Genomic DNA, 16,483 nt, shown 5'->3' on the forward strand with positions numbered 1-16,483 from the left:
AGCTCAGCTCGTTGTCTGGGAGTTCCCAGAGTCCTTTTATTCCTCCTGACCCGGAAGTCTTTCTGCCCAACAGTTCCACAAGTCCTTATTCCTTCCGGGTCAGGGTAAACAGTACTTTTCTTCACCCCGGAAGCCCGTCGCTCTTCCTGTGACGAACTTCCGGGTCATGGTGCCCAAATGAGTCCATTGGCCTCCTGACAGCGACTCCCAGTGGCCCCCAAGGTATCCAGCAGGGCTGTGTATAAAAACTACATAGTCCATGAGGCCCTGCTGGAATTCGGGGCCCGTATATGCTCTCTGGAGAGCTCCTCCTAGCGGCCAGGGGGTGAGGGCCGGAGTAAAATGCCGGCAATCCACCACAGTTGATAGTTTTAAATGCTTAAGATTAGTGGTAGCATTGAGAAAATCTGATAGGCAAATGAAAATCAAATTCCTCTCTCAAATCATCTCTATTACCATCATGAAATGCATCTTACAAGCTGTATACCAGTCCGTGAACTTTCTGTATGGAAGTGAGAGTTAGATCATCACCCATAAGCTCACATTGCCTGAACAGTTTTTCTATTAAGTATTACAGAATCAGACGTTTGGATAGAGTAACAAACGACTCCCTTTATGACAGAATGCAAGTTGAACCATGCAATAAAGACAACTGAGATTCATTGGACACTGCTGAGCTGAGCTTGTTAAGTAATATTGTTTGTACAAGCATCGTGAAAACTTCCAGAAGATACCAAATTTATCACATAACTTCATCGGCAAACTAGTAAACTGTGATGTGCCACCAATGGTCAGCGAGATAAGGAAAGCGAGAAATGTGGAGAACAATTATAAACTCTGTGCCTCCCCTGTATTAACTGTCAAGTGAGTTACAGTTTGACATTTGTTTTCATACTTTGAAGCCTTCCTGTTATTTTCATGAAAATGCTTTCCATTTCGTCTTTCAGCAACACTTTCAATCTGAAATAACTACTTTGCAGAGGCACGACCAAACAAAGCAAGTGACGTATCTGGTTAATAAAATAATCAGATAATATAATAGGCCCACACGTTTTAAATGGGTGGTTTTAGTGTGGTGGAGTCTGATTTATTTTCAGCTGAACTGCTCTTTCTGGGCAGGCATGGGTTTGAGTCAGTTTATTTTGATTAGTGGCCAAAAAACCAATTCAACATTATTTTTTATATAGCAGTTTTCTATAGTGAGACCCTAACCCTAAATCCAACTATGAAAAATACATAAAAATATTACTAAAGTAGTTAAAGCATAGGCACATTAAATGAGTTATTTAGAGTCACTCAGTGAGTTGGGGATTGGCTTAGCCAGTATACCATGCCGACTGCCGAATGTTACTTTCATGTAATAGGGTTTTTATTATAGCCCTTGTATTAGGGTGGGGTCTTGGGTTTGCCCTTGTTTTAGCTTTACTCTGGGATTATATTGAGGGTCATGAACACTGAGGTTTATTTTCACACATATTTCTGGCATGAAAAGGTAAAGTGCTCAAAGTGCAGTTTAAAAAGAGTGCAATTAGTGTGGCAAAAAATACAACCTGGATAATAGGCTGCAAGGTGGCTCTCTGTCTTAGTATGTTGATTACTCTTTGGCCCGATATGGCCCTTGGATGGAATGGTAGAAACAGATGGCATGGCCAGCTGCATAGGGGCAGTAATGAGAGGGAAAAGTGAATTGAATACGATAATCTCCCGAAAGCAAACTCAAAATAGTTGACTATGATTACATTTTAAAATTAATTAGTACAAAGCTATCGCAAATAACAGTTTCCTGTATATTTTACATGCTCATTTTGAACTTGACTTAAGGTTTTGAGTTAGAATTTAGTCCTTATGCCTTGTTCTTTGTGTTAATTTTTTTGTAGATTTTGAGGTTTTATGGATAATCTGTAACTTTATTTATGGTTTTCTTGTCTTGTTTTAATTTTCTGAGTAATTCCTCTGTATCAAAATACCTAATTTGTGATTGAGTCATTAATTAAATTGTTTTAAATTGGATTCAATGACCTTTAAGGTTTTTATTGTTGGATTTTTATGATGCATACCCATTTCTTTGGATGGTTGTCAGTAAAACCCAACAATAGATGTTTTTTTTAAATGAGAGAAGGCCAATCAGTACATGACACTCATTGACAGACTGTGGGTCAGGAGTGAGAAATAAACTTCATACTCATGCTGTTTAGTTGTGCACACTGCTGTCTTTAAGAAATGGCAGCTGATATTGGACAAGATTAAAAGGACAATATCGACTCAATTGTGACCCTTCTGGAGAAGCAAAAGTAAATGAACTGATTCTTTAAGAGCGGCCCGTGTGACCTAATGCTTGTTTAATCCTCCTTTCTCTTTCTCAGCTTGGCCCCAATACAAAGCTAAGCGTACAGAGCTTTTTTTTTTGCTCTAATTCACAAACTGAAAGCCGTATGAGTGCCTGGTAAATTTAGTATTGGTGAGCATTCTTGGGTTTAAATTGCATATTATAGCTGCATGAGATGTTTGGTTTTAGCCGGCTGCAGGTTTTTAAAATTATTATTACAAGTGTTAAACTTTAGTCAGTCGTCTTTTGAATTTTCTTTAACAGTCCACTATGTATGCACCTCATGAGTAAAGTCTAGAAATTATTTTTGTTATCTGGTAGCTGGCTTCCTGTGTTTAGTGCTGTTCACTTTCAAAAACTGTTGATAAATTAAAGAGAGAAAGCATTCAAATAGTAGAATAAATCTATACAAAGATCATATTATTGTCTCTGTCAAGTGGTTTGTCCAGTCTCAACAAGCTTCTTTGTTCAGGGAGAGCTAATTAATTACAGAGCTAATTACGAGGTGAAGAAGAAAACACCAGAGAACCAATGAAAAAAGAAAGGGAAAAAAAAACAAAAACTAGGAACTAAAAACAAATTATTTGGCAACTAAACCTCCGTTTTTTTCCCTCACTTGACGTCAATGGCTGCATTTGCAGGCGAAACAAGACACCAGACAAACAGCTTTCAGAAACACTTGTGTGGCGTTGTCATGATTTTGGGGTTTCCTTCTGTGTACAATTCATTTTTATTATTATGTTTTATAACTCTGTGATTAAAATGTATCATTATTATTTTGATGTTTACACGTCAATTTGTTCTCCGTTTTCTGATGCAGCACACCCACCATTTTGTGTGTCATTTGTAAATGCTGCTGTTGCAGTAAAGCTAATTAGTATCATAATGAAAGAATAGCTGAAAACACCTTTCCAAACAGCACCACCTGCTTGATGTGCACCATCTGCTGCTCTGTGCACCACTCATTTCACCCCAAGACTGAGTTATATGACAAAGCTATGATCTTAAGTAAGTTAGGTTCATTTGCATAGCAGAATTAAGAGGTCCATTAGTTTGCACCAATTGGCATACACATAAATGGTATAATCTTTAAGCGCACCTTTATCTTTTGTCCAGTATATCTAAAGGTAATTTAAACAGGTTAAAGGTCTTTGGTACACATCTATATCTACAGAGATTCTTTTTGTACATAAATTTATATTATGAACTAAACAAAGGGTGTTGTCATTATCTAATTGTTCTCTTGGTAAATGTCCTGGGTACAAATAGTACAGAATGTCTTAATTAGCGGGCAGGCACAGCCAAAACAAGTTTAAACAGAATTAAGATATCCTTGTGGGTTTTATTTTGTGTTTCTTCTACATTAGTTGCCGCCAATCATTGCTTCAGCATGACAGCAGGAATTTGCATTGCTGCCCAGACATTGTTTAACAGGGTGTACTAGATTCTGTGTCCAAATTTGTGGATATTGTGAGTGAACTTCTTCAGACGATTAAAGTCTTTGTGCGTTAAATCCATGAGTTCTGCACAGATTGACAGAGAAGTTGGGAGCATGCACTGATACAGCGTGTTCTCGCACCCACCACATGGGGAACCACCTGAGGATCCCATATTAGGACCCACGTAATGCCATACAATGGGTGACATCTCAGCCCCACACCACACTAGTTCAAATGGAAAGAAACAGTGTGAGGTGTTTTGTTTTTTTTTTTTTGTTTTTTTTTTATATAACAGTGGCTGGATTTGCTTAAATGGGAAATGAAAAAGACATTCCTGATTTGCCCAGATCCATGACTCAAACATTGCAACAAGCCAGTCACAAACCTGCTATGCGTATATATACATATACAGTAATCCCTCGCTATATCGCGCTTCAACTTTCGCGGCTTCACTCTATCGCGGATTTTAAAAGTAAGCACATCTAAATATATATCACAAATTTTTCGCTGGTTCGCGGCTTTCTGTGGACAATGGGTCTTTTAATGTATGGTACATGCTTCCTCAGTTTGTTTGCCCAGTTGATTTACATACAAGGGACGCTATTGGCGGATGGCTTAGAAGCTACCCAATCAGAGCATGTATTACATATTAAATAAAACTTCTCAATGATATAAGATATGCTTCCCGCGCGGTGCTTGAGATTGTTTGCTTCTCTCTATCACTCTCACTCTCTCTGCCTGACGGAGGGGGTGTGAGCAGAGGGGCTGTTTGCCTAGAAGATACGGTCGCTCCTCTACAAAATGCAGCTTTATCGCGGTGCTTCTGCATACTTAAAAGCACGTATTGAGTTTTTGATTGTTTGCTTTTCTTAGCGAGCGCTCTCTCTGACATTCTCTGCTCCTGACAGCGCTCCTTTGAAGAGGAGATATGTTTGCATTCTTTTAATTGTGAGTAAGAACTGCCATCTCAGTCTTGTCATGGAGCACAGTTTAAACTTTTGACTAAAGGGTGTTATTTCATGTCTAGAGGGCTCTAATAATGTTAACAGTGTGGGAGAGTTTATAAGGGCTTAAAATATATAAAAATAACCATAAAAACATATGGTTTCTACTCTGTGGATTTTCACCTATCGCGGGGGGGGTCTGGAACACAACCCCCGTGATCGAGGAGGGATTACTATATATATATATATATATACATACATATGAACATATCTACATATACACACACACATATATATATATATATACACACATCTACATATATATACATACTAGCAAAATACCTTCGCAGCGGAGAAGTAGTGTGTTAGAGAAGTAAAGAAAAGGAAACATTTTGAAAATAACGTAACATGATTGTCAATGTAATTGTTTTGTCACTGTTATGAGTGTTGCTGTCAATATATATATATACACACATACACAGTAATCCCTCGCTATATCACGCTTCAACTTTCGCGGCTTCACTCTATCGTGGATTTTATATGAAAGCATAACTAAATATATAACGCAGATTTTTCGCTGCTTAGGGTTCTGCGGACAATGTGTCTTTTACTTCCTGTACATGCTTCCTCAGTTGGTTTGCCCAGTTGATTTCATACAAGGGACGCTATTGGCGGATGACTGAGAAGCTAACCAATCAGAGCACGCAGTTAAGTTCTCCTGACTGAGAGGCTAACCAATCAGAGCACGCAGTTAAGTTCCTGCCTGCTGAATGCAGTGTTAACCAGGAGTCTCGTCTCGCTCATTAAGCATCAACGTGTTTCTCTGTGTGTATATATATATATATATATATATATCTATATATACATACATATACACATACCTATCTACAGTACATCATATATACACACACATACATAAATTATATATATATGTGTGTGTGTGTGTGTATATATAATGTAGATAGGTGTGTGTGTGTGTGTATATATATATATATATATATATATATATATAATATACATACAAACATACACATATATATATTAAGTAGTACAGGTACATTGAGCACTACTGGAGTGGTTTCGGGTAAACTACATTTTAAAGATGGTGTAACATAACAGGTAAGTAGTACTAACAGCAGCTAAAATGTATATGGATCATCTCTTGGTAGTTGATCCTTTTTGAAAGGCGCTACACGATGGTTGTGGTATAGAAATTACATTTTCTATGGGAACGTCCAAATTTCTGCCTGTGGTAATGTGCCTTACCGGCATTACCAGCAATTAAAAGAAAATAATTTTTGTGTCCTCTGCAGTGTTAACAGAGAAAGGCTTTGGTTGGGGATAAAAGGAAAAAAGGTGTAAAGAAAGGAAACTTGCCTTTTTCTTTAATATAGTGTAGCGAGAGGTCTTTGCTGACGATATGAGCATCACGGTGACCTCATAATCGTATACGTGTAAAAGAAAGTGCGAAGCGCCTTAATATTAGCTTGCAGCGTTCTAGAAATGGGATCCTGTGTTTACAGGTGTCTGGGCTATAGCTCATGGGAAAAAAAATTAAAAGTGTGTACTTTCACTTAAGGCAGAAGCGCAGTCAGCGTCTCAAAGGCCGGCACAGCTACGCGAGCATGCCGGCTGCCTGACTTTTGTAGTATTTTTGCAGTGCAGGAAACGCCACTTTTTGCAGACATGTGCACGTGAGAAAAACTCTCAGAGCTCTTTAGAGGTCTTGCTTTCTCTGTGTACTGCGTTCATAGTCAGTTCACGTGAGCCGCTCGGAGTACATGCATCGAAGCTTCTGAGCTGTGCCTGTGCTATCTCGTGCAATCTCGCGATATCCACGGCGTTGCTTAATGTTAGCTAAGACCCGGCACTTAAAAGTTTCTCGCTACAGCAATTTTAACTCCGTTACAAAGTGATCCAAAGTCTCATTTATACCTCGTGTCTTCTCATTAAACGTGTATCTCGCGAATAAAGTATTCGGCGTTTTTCTTCAGCGATCTTTGGGAGCTCTTCCTTCTTTTCTACGTACTGCGGTCGCAGTCAGTTCACGTGATTACGTGGGAGGCGTGATGATGTCACACGCAGCTCAGCCCCCCACGGCCATCGAGCTAACGTCCATTACAGTATATGGAAAAAAATAGGTTCCAGTTATGACCATTACGTGTAGAATTTCTAAATGAAACCTGCCCAACTTTTTTGTAAGTAAGCTGTAAGGAATGAGCCTGCCAAATTTCAGTCTTCTACCTACACCGGAAGTTGGAGAATTAGTGATGAGTGAGTGATTGAGTGAGTCAGTCAGTCAGTAAGGGCTTTGCCTTTTATTAGTATAGATTGCTAGTTGGTGGCTGTTTGATGTATTTTGTTTGTGGTGTGTCTTTTGATGTTTGAAGCATGATGGCGCAGTGCTGCTTTACCACTGCTACCTCACAGCTCATACCACATATTTGACCACAATAATGGATCCAGCAGACATTTTTCCCTAACCCCCAGGGATACTTAAAACACCACCGTACCATTAATAATCCACTCAAAACTAGTTCTGTTCCTCCTTACCCATTGACTTCAATGTATTTCGCAGAGTTTGGCGACGTTTGCTAACATGTCCATGATTCTGTCAAACTTACAGTGAAGTGAGCTCCACAAGGTTTGCTCATCACTACTCAGAATGTGTGTGTACTGAGTTCATGGTAACTACACAGAGAAAAGCCATGCAAAATGACACCTTTTATTGGATAACTAAAAAGATTACAATATGCAAGCTTTCGAGGCAACTCAGGCTCCTTCTTCAGGCAAGATGTAAGATTAAATCAGTAATTATTTGTATTTTACTTCTTTTCAGTTTCACTCTAACTTCATTAAATCAAACTAAAATTGGAGCAAGGCGCTATCTCCTGCCTCTATTAATCTTTTGTGAAGTTTGGCTGCTGTTTAGTTTCTGGTTCAAACACAAAGGACGAGAACAGTACAGAGTCTTTTTATTATTTAATTCTTTTTTTTACTTTCTCGTATATGAAGTATAGAGAAAGTATTATAATCATCTAAAAATTGGATTTTGAGATTTTGATGAATCTTGAAGTTTTAGACCTCCCTGATTTCGAAAAATACCATTTTTGGAATTATGTCTGTGTGTGTGTAAATACAATAACTTGAGTACGCTTTCAGTTAGTTCAACCAAATTCTGCATACAAGTATTAGGTACAAAAGATAGATCTTTAACAACTTTTGAGTTATTTCCACTAACCGGAAGTGCTACTTTTTTATTCATGCAGCTGCAGAGTCTGATTTATTCAACTTCATTTTATAATAATTGTTCAATATATTATTAATTTTATTTGATTTGTTGTTGACGGTTCTTTAATGTACATATAATCTAATCATTGTCTTGTACTGGTATATTTATTAAATGACTCAGAGGTCAGACTTTCCTGAGCCCTGGTTTGACATCTTTTGTTACATTTTTTGGACCCTGTTAATCTGTTGAAAATTTTATTTGGGAGAGGACTTATTCATTTGAAATAGAAAACATTAAACTTCAGTGCAAGCTTTACTCAACACCAGGCATTTGTTTTTTTATATTTATTACAAGGTTTATTGGTTTCAAAGTGTCAGTGCAATACTGACTTTTCAGGTCAATGATCTCCTCACTGTTAGATATTGAATATGCTGTCCTAAACAAAAGCCAGACATTTTATTGAAAATATTTCAAGGCCTTAATTCACAACAATATTTGTTTTTTGAGTAAATAATAAACAGAGTTGCTAAGCTGGCAATAACTTGCCAAGGCCTTATATTCAACCAGGATGGCCCAGAATTGTATAAAGGAAGGCAGGCAGGACCATTCACACTGGTAATGTACCCGTGTGGGGTAAAAGGGTGCTGCCCACACTTTTTACAACTGTGATCATTGTGTTAAGAGTTTTGGTGTGGGCCACAGGTTCATGGGATTGTTATAAAGTTTCGTAACAGAGCTTGTGGGAGCATCAATTTCACCAAGGTTATTATTATTTTTTTTTTTTTCATTAATAGAAATTTTCTTTGATAACTTCTGGATGTTTATTCAGGCTTTGAAATTTAAAGAAACAATAAGTACATATACAAAATCTTATTTTTGGGCATAATGTTTTCAAAATTATGTTTGATATGTATTGAAATTCCCGCAGCACCACTTGGGCACTGCAGCTGTGGTTTAGAAGGCACTCCTGGTTTTCTAGGTGACATCTCCCAGAATTCATACAGAGTGACTTCATCAGTGTGACGACTTAAAGGCCAGCAGCACAGAGCTCCTGTTGTCCAAGATTGTGGATATGTTCACTGAAATGTCTTGTGTGTTTTTGGTAAAGATATTACAGCAAATAATTTTTATTCTAACTTTATTTTTCTTCAGACCTAAAATCAGATTGATTTTCTAGTTTTTACTAAAGTACTTTTATTATGTCTTCTGAACCATCTCTCTATTGTGACGATGTGGGTTCTGCTCCATGCTCCCATCTTACTTCTGGGAGCTCTCGTACCTGACACCGTCAGTAATGTCACCGATGAGCTGGACAGTGAGGCACAACAATGAAGCAAGGGGATGGTGCAAAAATTGCATAGTGCTTTTATTAAAATCAACACAACCAAAAAAGTGTTCAAATAAATAGTGCAGTGTCTCAGAAATCTTCAAATAAATCATTAAATAAATAATCCATAAAAACAAGTGAACTGTGGAGGTTAAAAACACACAAAAAAAAATCCTTTAAAATAATGGCTGTAAGCAGTCTTTCTTTTAAAACTAAAGCCAGGTGCGGCATTCTACTGGCGGCTCCCCTGCTTTTCCCATTTGGGCCCCGCAACAGGGGAGTCGCCCTACCAGCAAATGCAGCTCCTTCTTTTCTGGTCCAGTAGCCCTCTGATCTCCGGCTACGTCGGGCTCCAGCCGGACCAAGACTTGGGTTCCTTTCCCAGCGGCCAGGGCGCTCACGCTGGGGCTCAACATGCCCAAAGCCTCCACGGCTCCCGCTACCTTCTGCGCCGAGTCGTTTCCGCTGCTGGTCACTCCAGCTCCTCTAAACTGCTCAGCTGGAGTGACCACTTCCAACAGCCCCCCTCCAAGAGTTGGCTCAACACTCCTCCTACCAGCTGCATTCCACCTTAACAGTGCCTGGTTTTTCTCGTGCTCTCACTCACTCAAGCACCGGCTTTCTCCTTCCTGTTTCCTTCTCCTTTAACCTCCCGTTCTCTTTTTTTCTCTCTTTCTTCTTTTCATCCGCCTCACGCTTCTATTAAATATTACGGGGACTTGGATCAGGTGTGGCAATTTGCAGCTCCCGGCAACAATTACGGATGCGGCTGACTCCTCACTTGTGCACTTAAACGAGGACCGTCTGCATCACGAATCACCCGGAAACTGCTCCAGCCACACTACCACACCCCTCCCTAAGGCGCGACTATTTATTTAAAAAGTGGCTTTTTTGACTTGAGCTGTGGACCCACTACACCACATCTATGTCCTTGTGGTCTGTCACTTAGTATCTCTTGGATGCACAAGGAAATAGGCAGTGTTTGGTAAGGTTGTGGAAGAGGACCACTCACTCCACGTTAACAGGCAGGAACCCAGTACTGAATGGGGTGCTAAAGACTTGCGTGGTTATTCAGAAGTCAGAGTATCTGTTGGCCAGTAGGGCAGCTTATAGTCCAAAGTCGGGAGGAGTAGGCCGCTGCCTTCCCTAATAAGGTGAGGAGCCTCAGTGGGGCAGTTATTACCCTCTAGACCTTAGGCCACAGTTCACAGTACCCCAAACTGGGAATTTTATCACTAACAGATATGTTATTGTGTATTGTTTTTATTAAAATTAGCAAGTATACAGATTGTAATATTCAGAACTAGCTGTATTACCCACCTAAGACGGGCTGAAATCTAATCAATCAATGTTTGCAGTGCACCATGGTGGATTTGTCTGTAGATAACAAGTATACACTTACATGAATGGTGCCGAATATCAAAATGTAGATGACAATAAAACGAATGATAAAATATTTGACCCATGAAGTTTTAAATGTTTTAAAATATTATACTAATATAAATGTGTTTAAAAAAAATGTAAATAAATTGTAAATCATCCTTTAAAATGGAACAAATGGAGGTTTTATAGTTTGCATATTTTCCAGCCCTACTTTCAGCACTTTTCACTGTGTTTGTCATTCGGGAGACAGTGCAGACACCACACAGGTTGGACCAGATGTGGAGTTCAAACCAAGCAAGCTGGATTCAAAAAGACGCGTCAGTTCTAATCACGGTGTCACACACAGTGTGTTTGATAAAATGCATAATAAAGATTTAAATAAAAACTCCAACTCAAAATATCTCACAAATATGGCAACAGATGTTAACTTCGTGAAAAGAATGAGTAGCTTCAGACTAATTTTCATTTTGCGTAAAATTAGAAACATTAGTGAGCTTCTGTTGTGATGGTACAATAATTGAAAGAGGAATAACAATCTTATAACACAATTATGGTTTAATAAAACTAAAAGAATTTAGAGTTCAAGGTGTGGTGTGTAAATGGATGCATAATTGGCTCAGACACAAGAAGCAGCGTGTGATAGTGTGAGGAATCTTATATGAATTGGCTGATGTTAAGAGTGGTGATCCACAGGGGTCATTGCTGGGGCTGCAGCTATTTTTAATATTATAAATGATTTGGATAGAAACATAAGTAACAAGCTGGGCAAGTCTGCAGATGATACCAAGCTAGGTGGATTGGCTGATAATCTAGAATCCGTTGAATTATTACAAAGGGACTTGGATAGCGTATATATAGTTAAGTTATATAGCACCATGATGTGTGGAGTTCAAGTCCAAGGATGTTGTGCTGAAGTTTTATAACACACTGCTGAGGCCTCCTCTGGAGTCCTGTGTGTAGTTTTGGTCTTCAGGCTACAGAAAGGACAAAGCAGCACTTGAAAAGGTCCAGACAAGAGTGAATAGGCTGATTCCAGGGCTACGATATGAAGAAAGATTAAAAGAGCTGAGCCTTTTCAGTTTAAGCAAAAGAAGATTAAGAGGCAACATAATTAAACTGTTTAAAATTAGTCCAGTGGATCAAGATGGTTATTTTAAAATGAGTTTGTCAAGAACACGGGGGCACAGTTGGAAACTTGTTAATGGTGAATTTCACACAAATGCTAGAAACATTTTCTTCACACAAAGAGCCATAGACACATGGAATACATTCCCAAGTAGTGTAGTGAGAATCAGGATTTCAGCGACCTTCAAACCTGAAATTATGTTGTTTTGGAAGATTTACAGTAAGTGGATAGAATTAGTAAGATTTGTTGGGCTGTTAAGGCCTGTTCTCATCAAAGTGTTGTCAGTGTTCTAATGTTCAGTCAGCAGTTCGGAACCAAGTCCTTCACTCTGTGGCCTGTAATTAAGAGAGTCAACAGGAAGAGCCCACCTGTGGTGCTGAACCTACTTTTGAGGTTTCTACAACTTTACTGTGTAGGCAAAGGTTGAAAAATCCATAACTCCATAACTTTAACGAAATTTATGCCTGGCATAGTGGAAAGTTTTTTAAAGTTATTTTCCTTGATTAATATGACTTTTTTAATAGGTCAAAGTCCGGAACAGTTGGTGCCGTTGTCTTAGACTCAAAAGGCGATTTGGCCAGCGCGACATCCACAGGTGGAATCGTCAAGAAAATGGTTGGACGAGTTGGTGATACACCTATGATAGGTAGGATTTGTTTAAAAAGGAATAAAAAAACAAAAGGCTTACGACTTTTGTCTTAAAATGTACAGTTTGTTATTGTGGTAATTGCCGTTGATTAGTGTATTGGCATTAACCCTCAAGTTATATGTAAAGATGGTTAAGTCTGAGTTTTTGGGTTAAGCTGTTATGATCCAATGTAAAGTGTGAAGCATCTACAACATTTGGAACAATATTCTGCTGACATCTAGTGGCTAAAATGACGACATGAATTTTTCTATTTGTTTTGCCACTGTATTATATAACTCATCAATATTCATACAGGTGCTGGTCATAAAATTAGAATATCATGACAAAGTTGAAAAAAACTGACAACTAATTAAAGTCCCAAATTCAGTATCTCGGAAAATTAGAATATAAATTAAGACCAATGCAAAAAAAGGATTTTTAGAAATGTTTGCCAACTGAAAGGTATGAACATGAAAAGTCTGAGCATGTACAGCACTCAATATTTAGTTGGGGCTCCTTTGGCCTGGATCACTGCAGCAATGCGGCGTGGCATGGAGTCGATCAGTCTGTGGCACTGCTTAGGTGTTATGAGAGCCCATGTTGCTCTGATAGTGGCCTTCAGCTCTTCTGAATTGTTGGGTCTGGCGAATTGCATCTTCCTCTTCACAATACCCCATAGATTTTCTATAGGGTTAAGGTCAGGCGAGTTTGCTGGCCAATCAAGAACCGGGATACCATGGTTCTTAAACCAGGTACTGGTAGTTTTGGCACTTTGTGCAGGCGCCAGGTCCTGTTGGAAAATGAAATCTGCATCTCCATAAAGTTTGTCAGCAACAGGAAGCATGAAGTGCTCTAAAACTTCCTGGTAGATGGCTGCGTTGGCCTTGGACCTCAGAAAACACAATGGACCAACACCAGCAGATGACATGGCACCTCAAACCATCACTGACTGTGGAAACTTTACCCTGGACCTCAAGCAACGTGGATTCTGTGCCTCTCCTCTGTTCCTCCACACTCTGGCACCTTGATTTCCAAAGGAAATGCAAAATTTACTTTCATCAGAGAACATAACTTTGGACCACTCAGCAGCAGTCCAGTCCTTTTTGTCTTTAGCCCAGGCGAGACTCTTCTGACGCTCTCTCTTGTGTAGGAGTGGCTTGACACAAGGAATGCGACAGCTGAAACCCATGTCTTGCATACGTCTGTGTGTGGTGGTTCTTGAAGCACTGACTCCAGCTGCAGTCCACTCTTTGTGAATCTCCCCCACAATTTTGAATGGGTTTTGTTTCACAATCCTCTCCAGGGTGCGGTTATCCCTATTGCTTGTACACTTTTTTCTACCACATCTTGTCCTTCCCTTCGCCTCTCTATTAATGTGCTTGGACACAGAACTCTGTGAACAGCCAGCCTCTTTACCAATGACCTTTTTTGTCTTGCCCTCCTTGTGCAAGGTGTCAATGGTCGCCTTTTGGACAACTGTCAAGTCAGCAGTCTTCCCCATGATTGTGTAGCCTACAGAACTCGACTGAGAGACCATTTAAAGGCTTTTGCAGGTGTTTTGAGTTAATTAGCTGATTAGAGTGTGGCACCAGGTGTCTTCAATATTGAACCTTTTCACAATATTCTAATTTTCCGAGATACTGAATTAGGGACTTTCATTAGTTGTCAGTTATAATCATCAAAATTAAAAGAAATAAACATTTGAAATACACCAGTCTGTGTGTAATGAATGAATCTAATCTACAAGTTTCACTTTTTGAAAGGAATTACTGAAATAAATCAACTTTGTCATGATATTCTAATTTTATGACCAGCACCTGTATGTGGGGTGCAGCCTTCAACCACAGCACACAATGATTTGTAAATGAGAAGTTGTAAAGCCAGTTTTAGAACAGTGAAACTGAACCGTTAGTTGAATCAAACAACAGTGGTGACATTGTGAATTGGTCCTTAGATGTTGACACGGATAGTGAAACTAATGCATATGGCACTGCATGACCAATGCACCGTAATGTGTGTGGCGACTTCAGTCACATAAGGCTGCAGCGGGGGTACAGAACCTATGTGGCAAAATGAAACATGATTGTGATGAAGTGGAAGGACAAGAGAAACGTCTCCTAAGAACTGTTCATTAGTATGTCTATCATCCACTACAGTAGTATAGCACCGAACGCTAGACGTACCTTTCCAATTTATTTGTGTTTTGATATTTCTATGTTTCTATTACATGTAGTAACATTTTTAATGTTGAAAAAATTAAGTATTTTTGGCTTTTTTGGGGTAAACAAAAACACTAAGGAAGGTCTGCTCAAGGTTTAATAATGCACTGGTAAGGCCTCATAAATTATGAAGAAAGATTAAAAGAGCTGAACCTTTTCAGTTTGAGGAAAAGGAGATTAAGAAGAGGAATGATTGAAGTGGATCAAGACTGTTAGAAGCTTGGTAAGGGTAAATTTCAAAAATGAAAGTTTTTCTTTACACAGAGAACAACAGACATATGGAGTAAGCAACAAAGTAGTGTACTAGACAGTAGGACTTTAGGGACTTTCAAAACTCAATGTTATTTTAGAAGATTCAAGTGAGTAGGACTGATTAGCTTTGTTAGGCTGAATGTCCTACTCTCGTCCAGATGGCACTGATATTCTAATTTTAAAATGCTACTAAGGGGCTTGCCCCCCGCTCACTTTGCTCACCAACCACCCTTGCCTGCACTATGCGCCAGCCACTTTGCATCTCTGCTGCTTGTGTTGTGAAGAGGGGGGCTGAACGCATCCCAAGGAGAAGTGGTCGCTCCTCCGAAACCCCCTCTTAAATGGTGATACAATGGGAAACAAATACAGTTTTTTTTTTTTTTTTCTTCAACCTCCTCTTTGCTCGATCAGCTACTGGCTTGCTGCTGCACACGTGCCTCTTACGTGCCACTTCGAACATTTAAAAGCTTGTACAGCAGCTGTCTTTGTCATCTACTCTTTGTCTTTTATTTCTGGCCCCGGGCACAGTTAAATCTGTTGGCACAAAGTCTTGTCTCGCGGGACGTGAGTTCTCGATATTTTAGTTTATAATTTAAAAACGGAATAAGAATCTGAAAATCTAACAACATCACATTAAAGTTCAATAAATTCTGAAAAGAATGATACCAAACATATACAGTAATCCTTCCTCGATCGCGGGGGTTGCGTTCCAGACCCCCCCGCGATAGGTGAAAATCCGTAAGTAGAAACCATATGTTTGTATGGTTATTTTTATATATTTTAAGCCCTTATAAACTCTCCCACCCTGCTAACATTATTAGAGCCCTCTAGACATGAAATAACACCCTTTAGTCAAAAGTTTAAACTGTGCTCCATGACAAGACTGAGATGACAGTTCTTTCTAACAATTAAAAGAATGCAAACATATCTTCTCTTCAAAGGAGCGCCTTCAGGAGCAGAGAATGTCAGAGAGAGCGCTCGCTAAGAAAAGCAAACAATCAAAAAATCAATACGTGCTTTTAAGTATTCAGAAGCATCGTGATAAAGCGGCAATTTGTAGAGGAGCGTCTGTATCTTCTAGTCAAACAGCCTCAGTCTGTGCAAACAGCCCCTCTGCTCACACCCCCTCCGTCAGGCAGAGAGAGTGAGAGTGATAGAGAGAAGCAAACAATCAAGCACCGCGCGGGAAGCATATCTTATATCATTGAGGAGTTTTAGTTAATATGTAATACATGCTCTGATTGGGTAGCTTCAAAGCCATCCGCCAATAGCATCCCTTGTATGAAATCAACTGGGCAAACAAACTGAGGAAGCATGTACCATACATTAAAAGACCCATTGTCCGCAGAAATCCATGAACCAGCTTAAAAATTCGTGATATATATTTAGATGTGCTTACTTTTAAAATCCGCGATAGAGTGAAGCCGCGAAAGTTGAAGCGCGAAGTTGGTTGGAAAATAAGTAACATCCACATTGAAGGTGAAAAACCTGAAACCAAAGCCCAGACACTGAGTTACCAATTACACGTGTTTAGAGATAAGAGTAAAAAAACATCAGTGTTGTGTAATGTTTACCCAAATGGCAGCAGCAAGGCTAGTGCTGTGCTT

The 16,483-nt window shown here is 39.3% G+C and overlaps 1 protein-coding gene across 2 annotated transcripts in view; it reads left to right on the forward strand.

Annotated features, from left to right (window-relative positions):
• The window catches only part of asrgl1 (asparaginase and isoaspartyl peptidase 1), a 63,455-nt gene that overhangs the window by 21,397 nt on the left and 25,575 nt on the right, over positions 1 to 16,483 (forward strand). For both annotated transcript variants that reach the window (XM_039738372.1, XM_039738371.1), the window contains exon 5: positions 12,302 to 12,423. In XM_039738372.1, the coding sequence (XP_039594306.1) occupies positions 12,302 to 12,423 (122 nt within the window). The remainder of the gene's footprint in view (positions 1 to 12,301; positions 12,424 to 16,483) is intronic.

This window comes from Polypterus senegalus, chromosome 16 (assembly GCF_016835505.1).
Source record: "Polypterus senegalus isolate Bchr_013 chromosome 16, ASM1683550v1, whole genome shotgun sequence".
Classification (NCBI taxonomy): Eukaryota; Metazoa; Chordata; class Cladistia; order Polypteriformes; family Polypteridae; genus Polypterus; species Polypterus senegalus.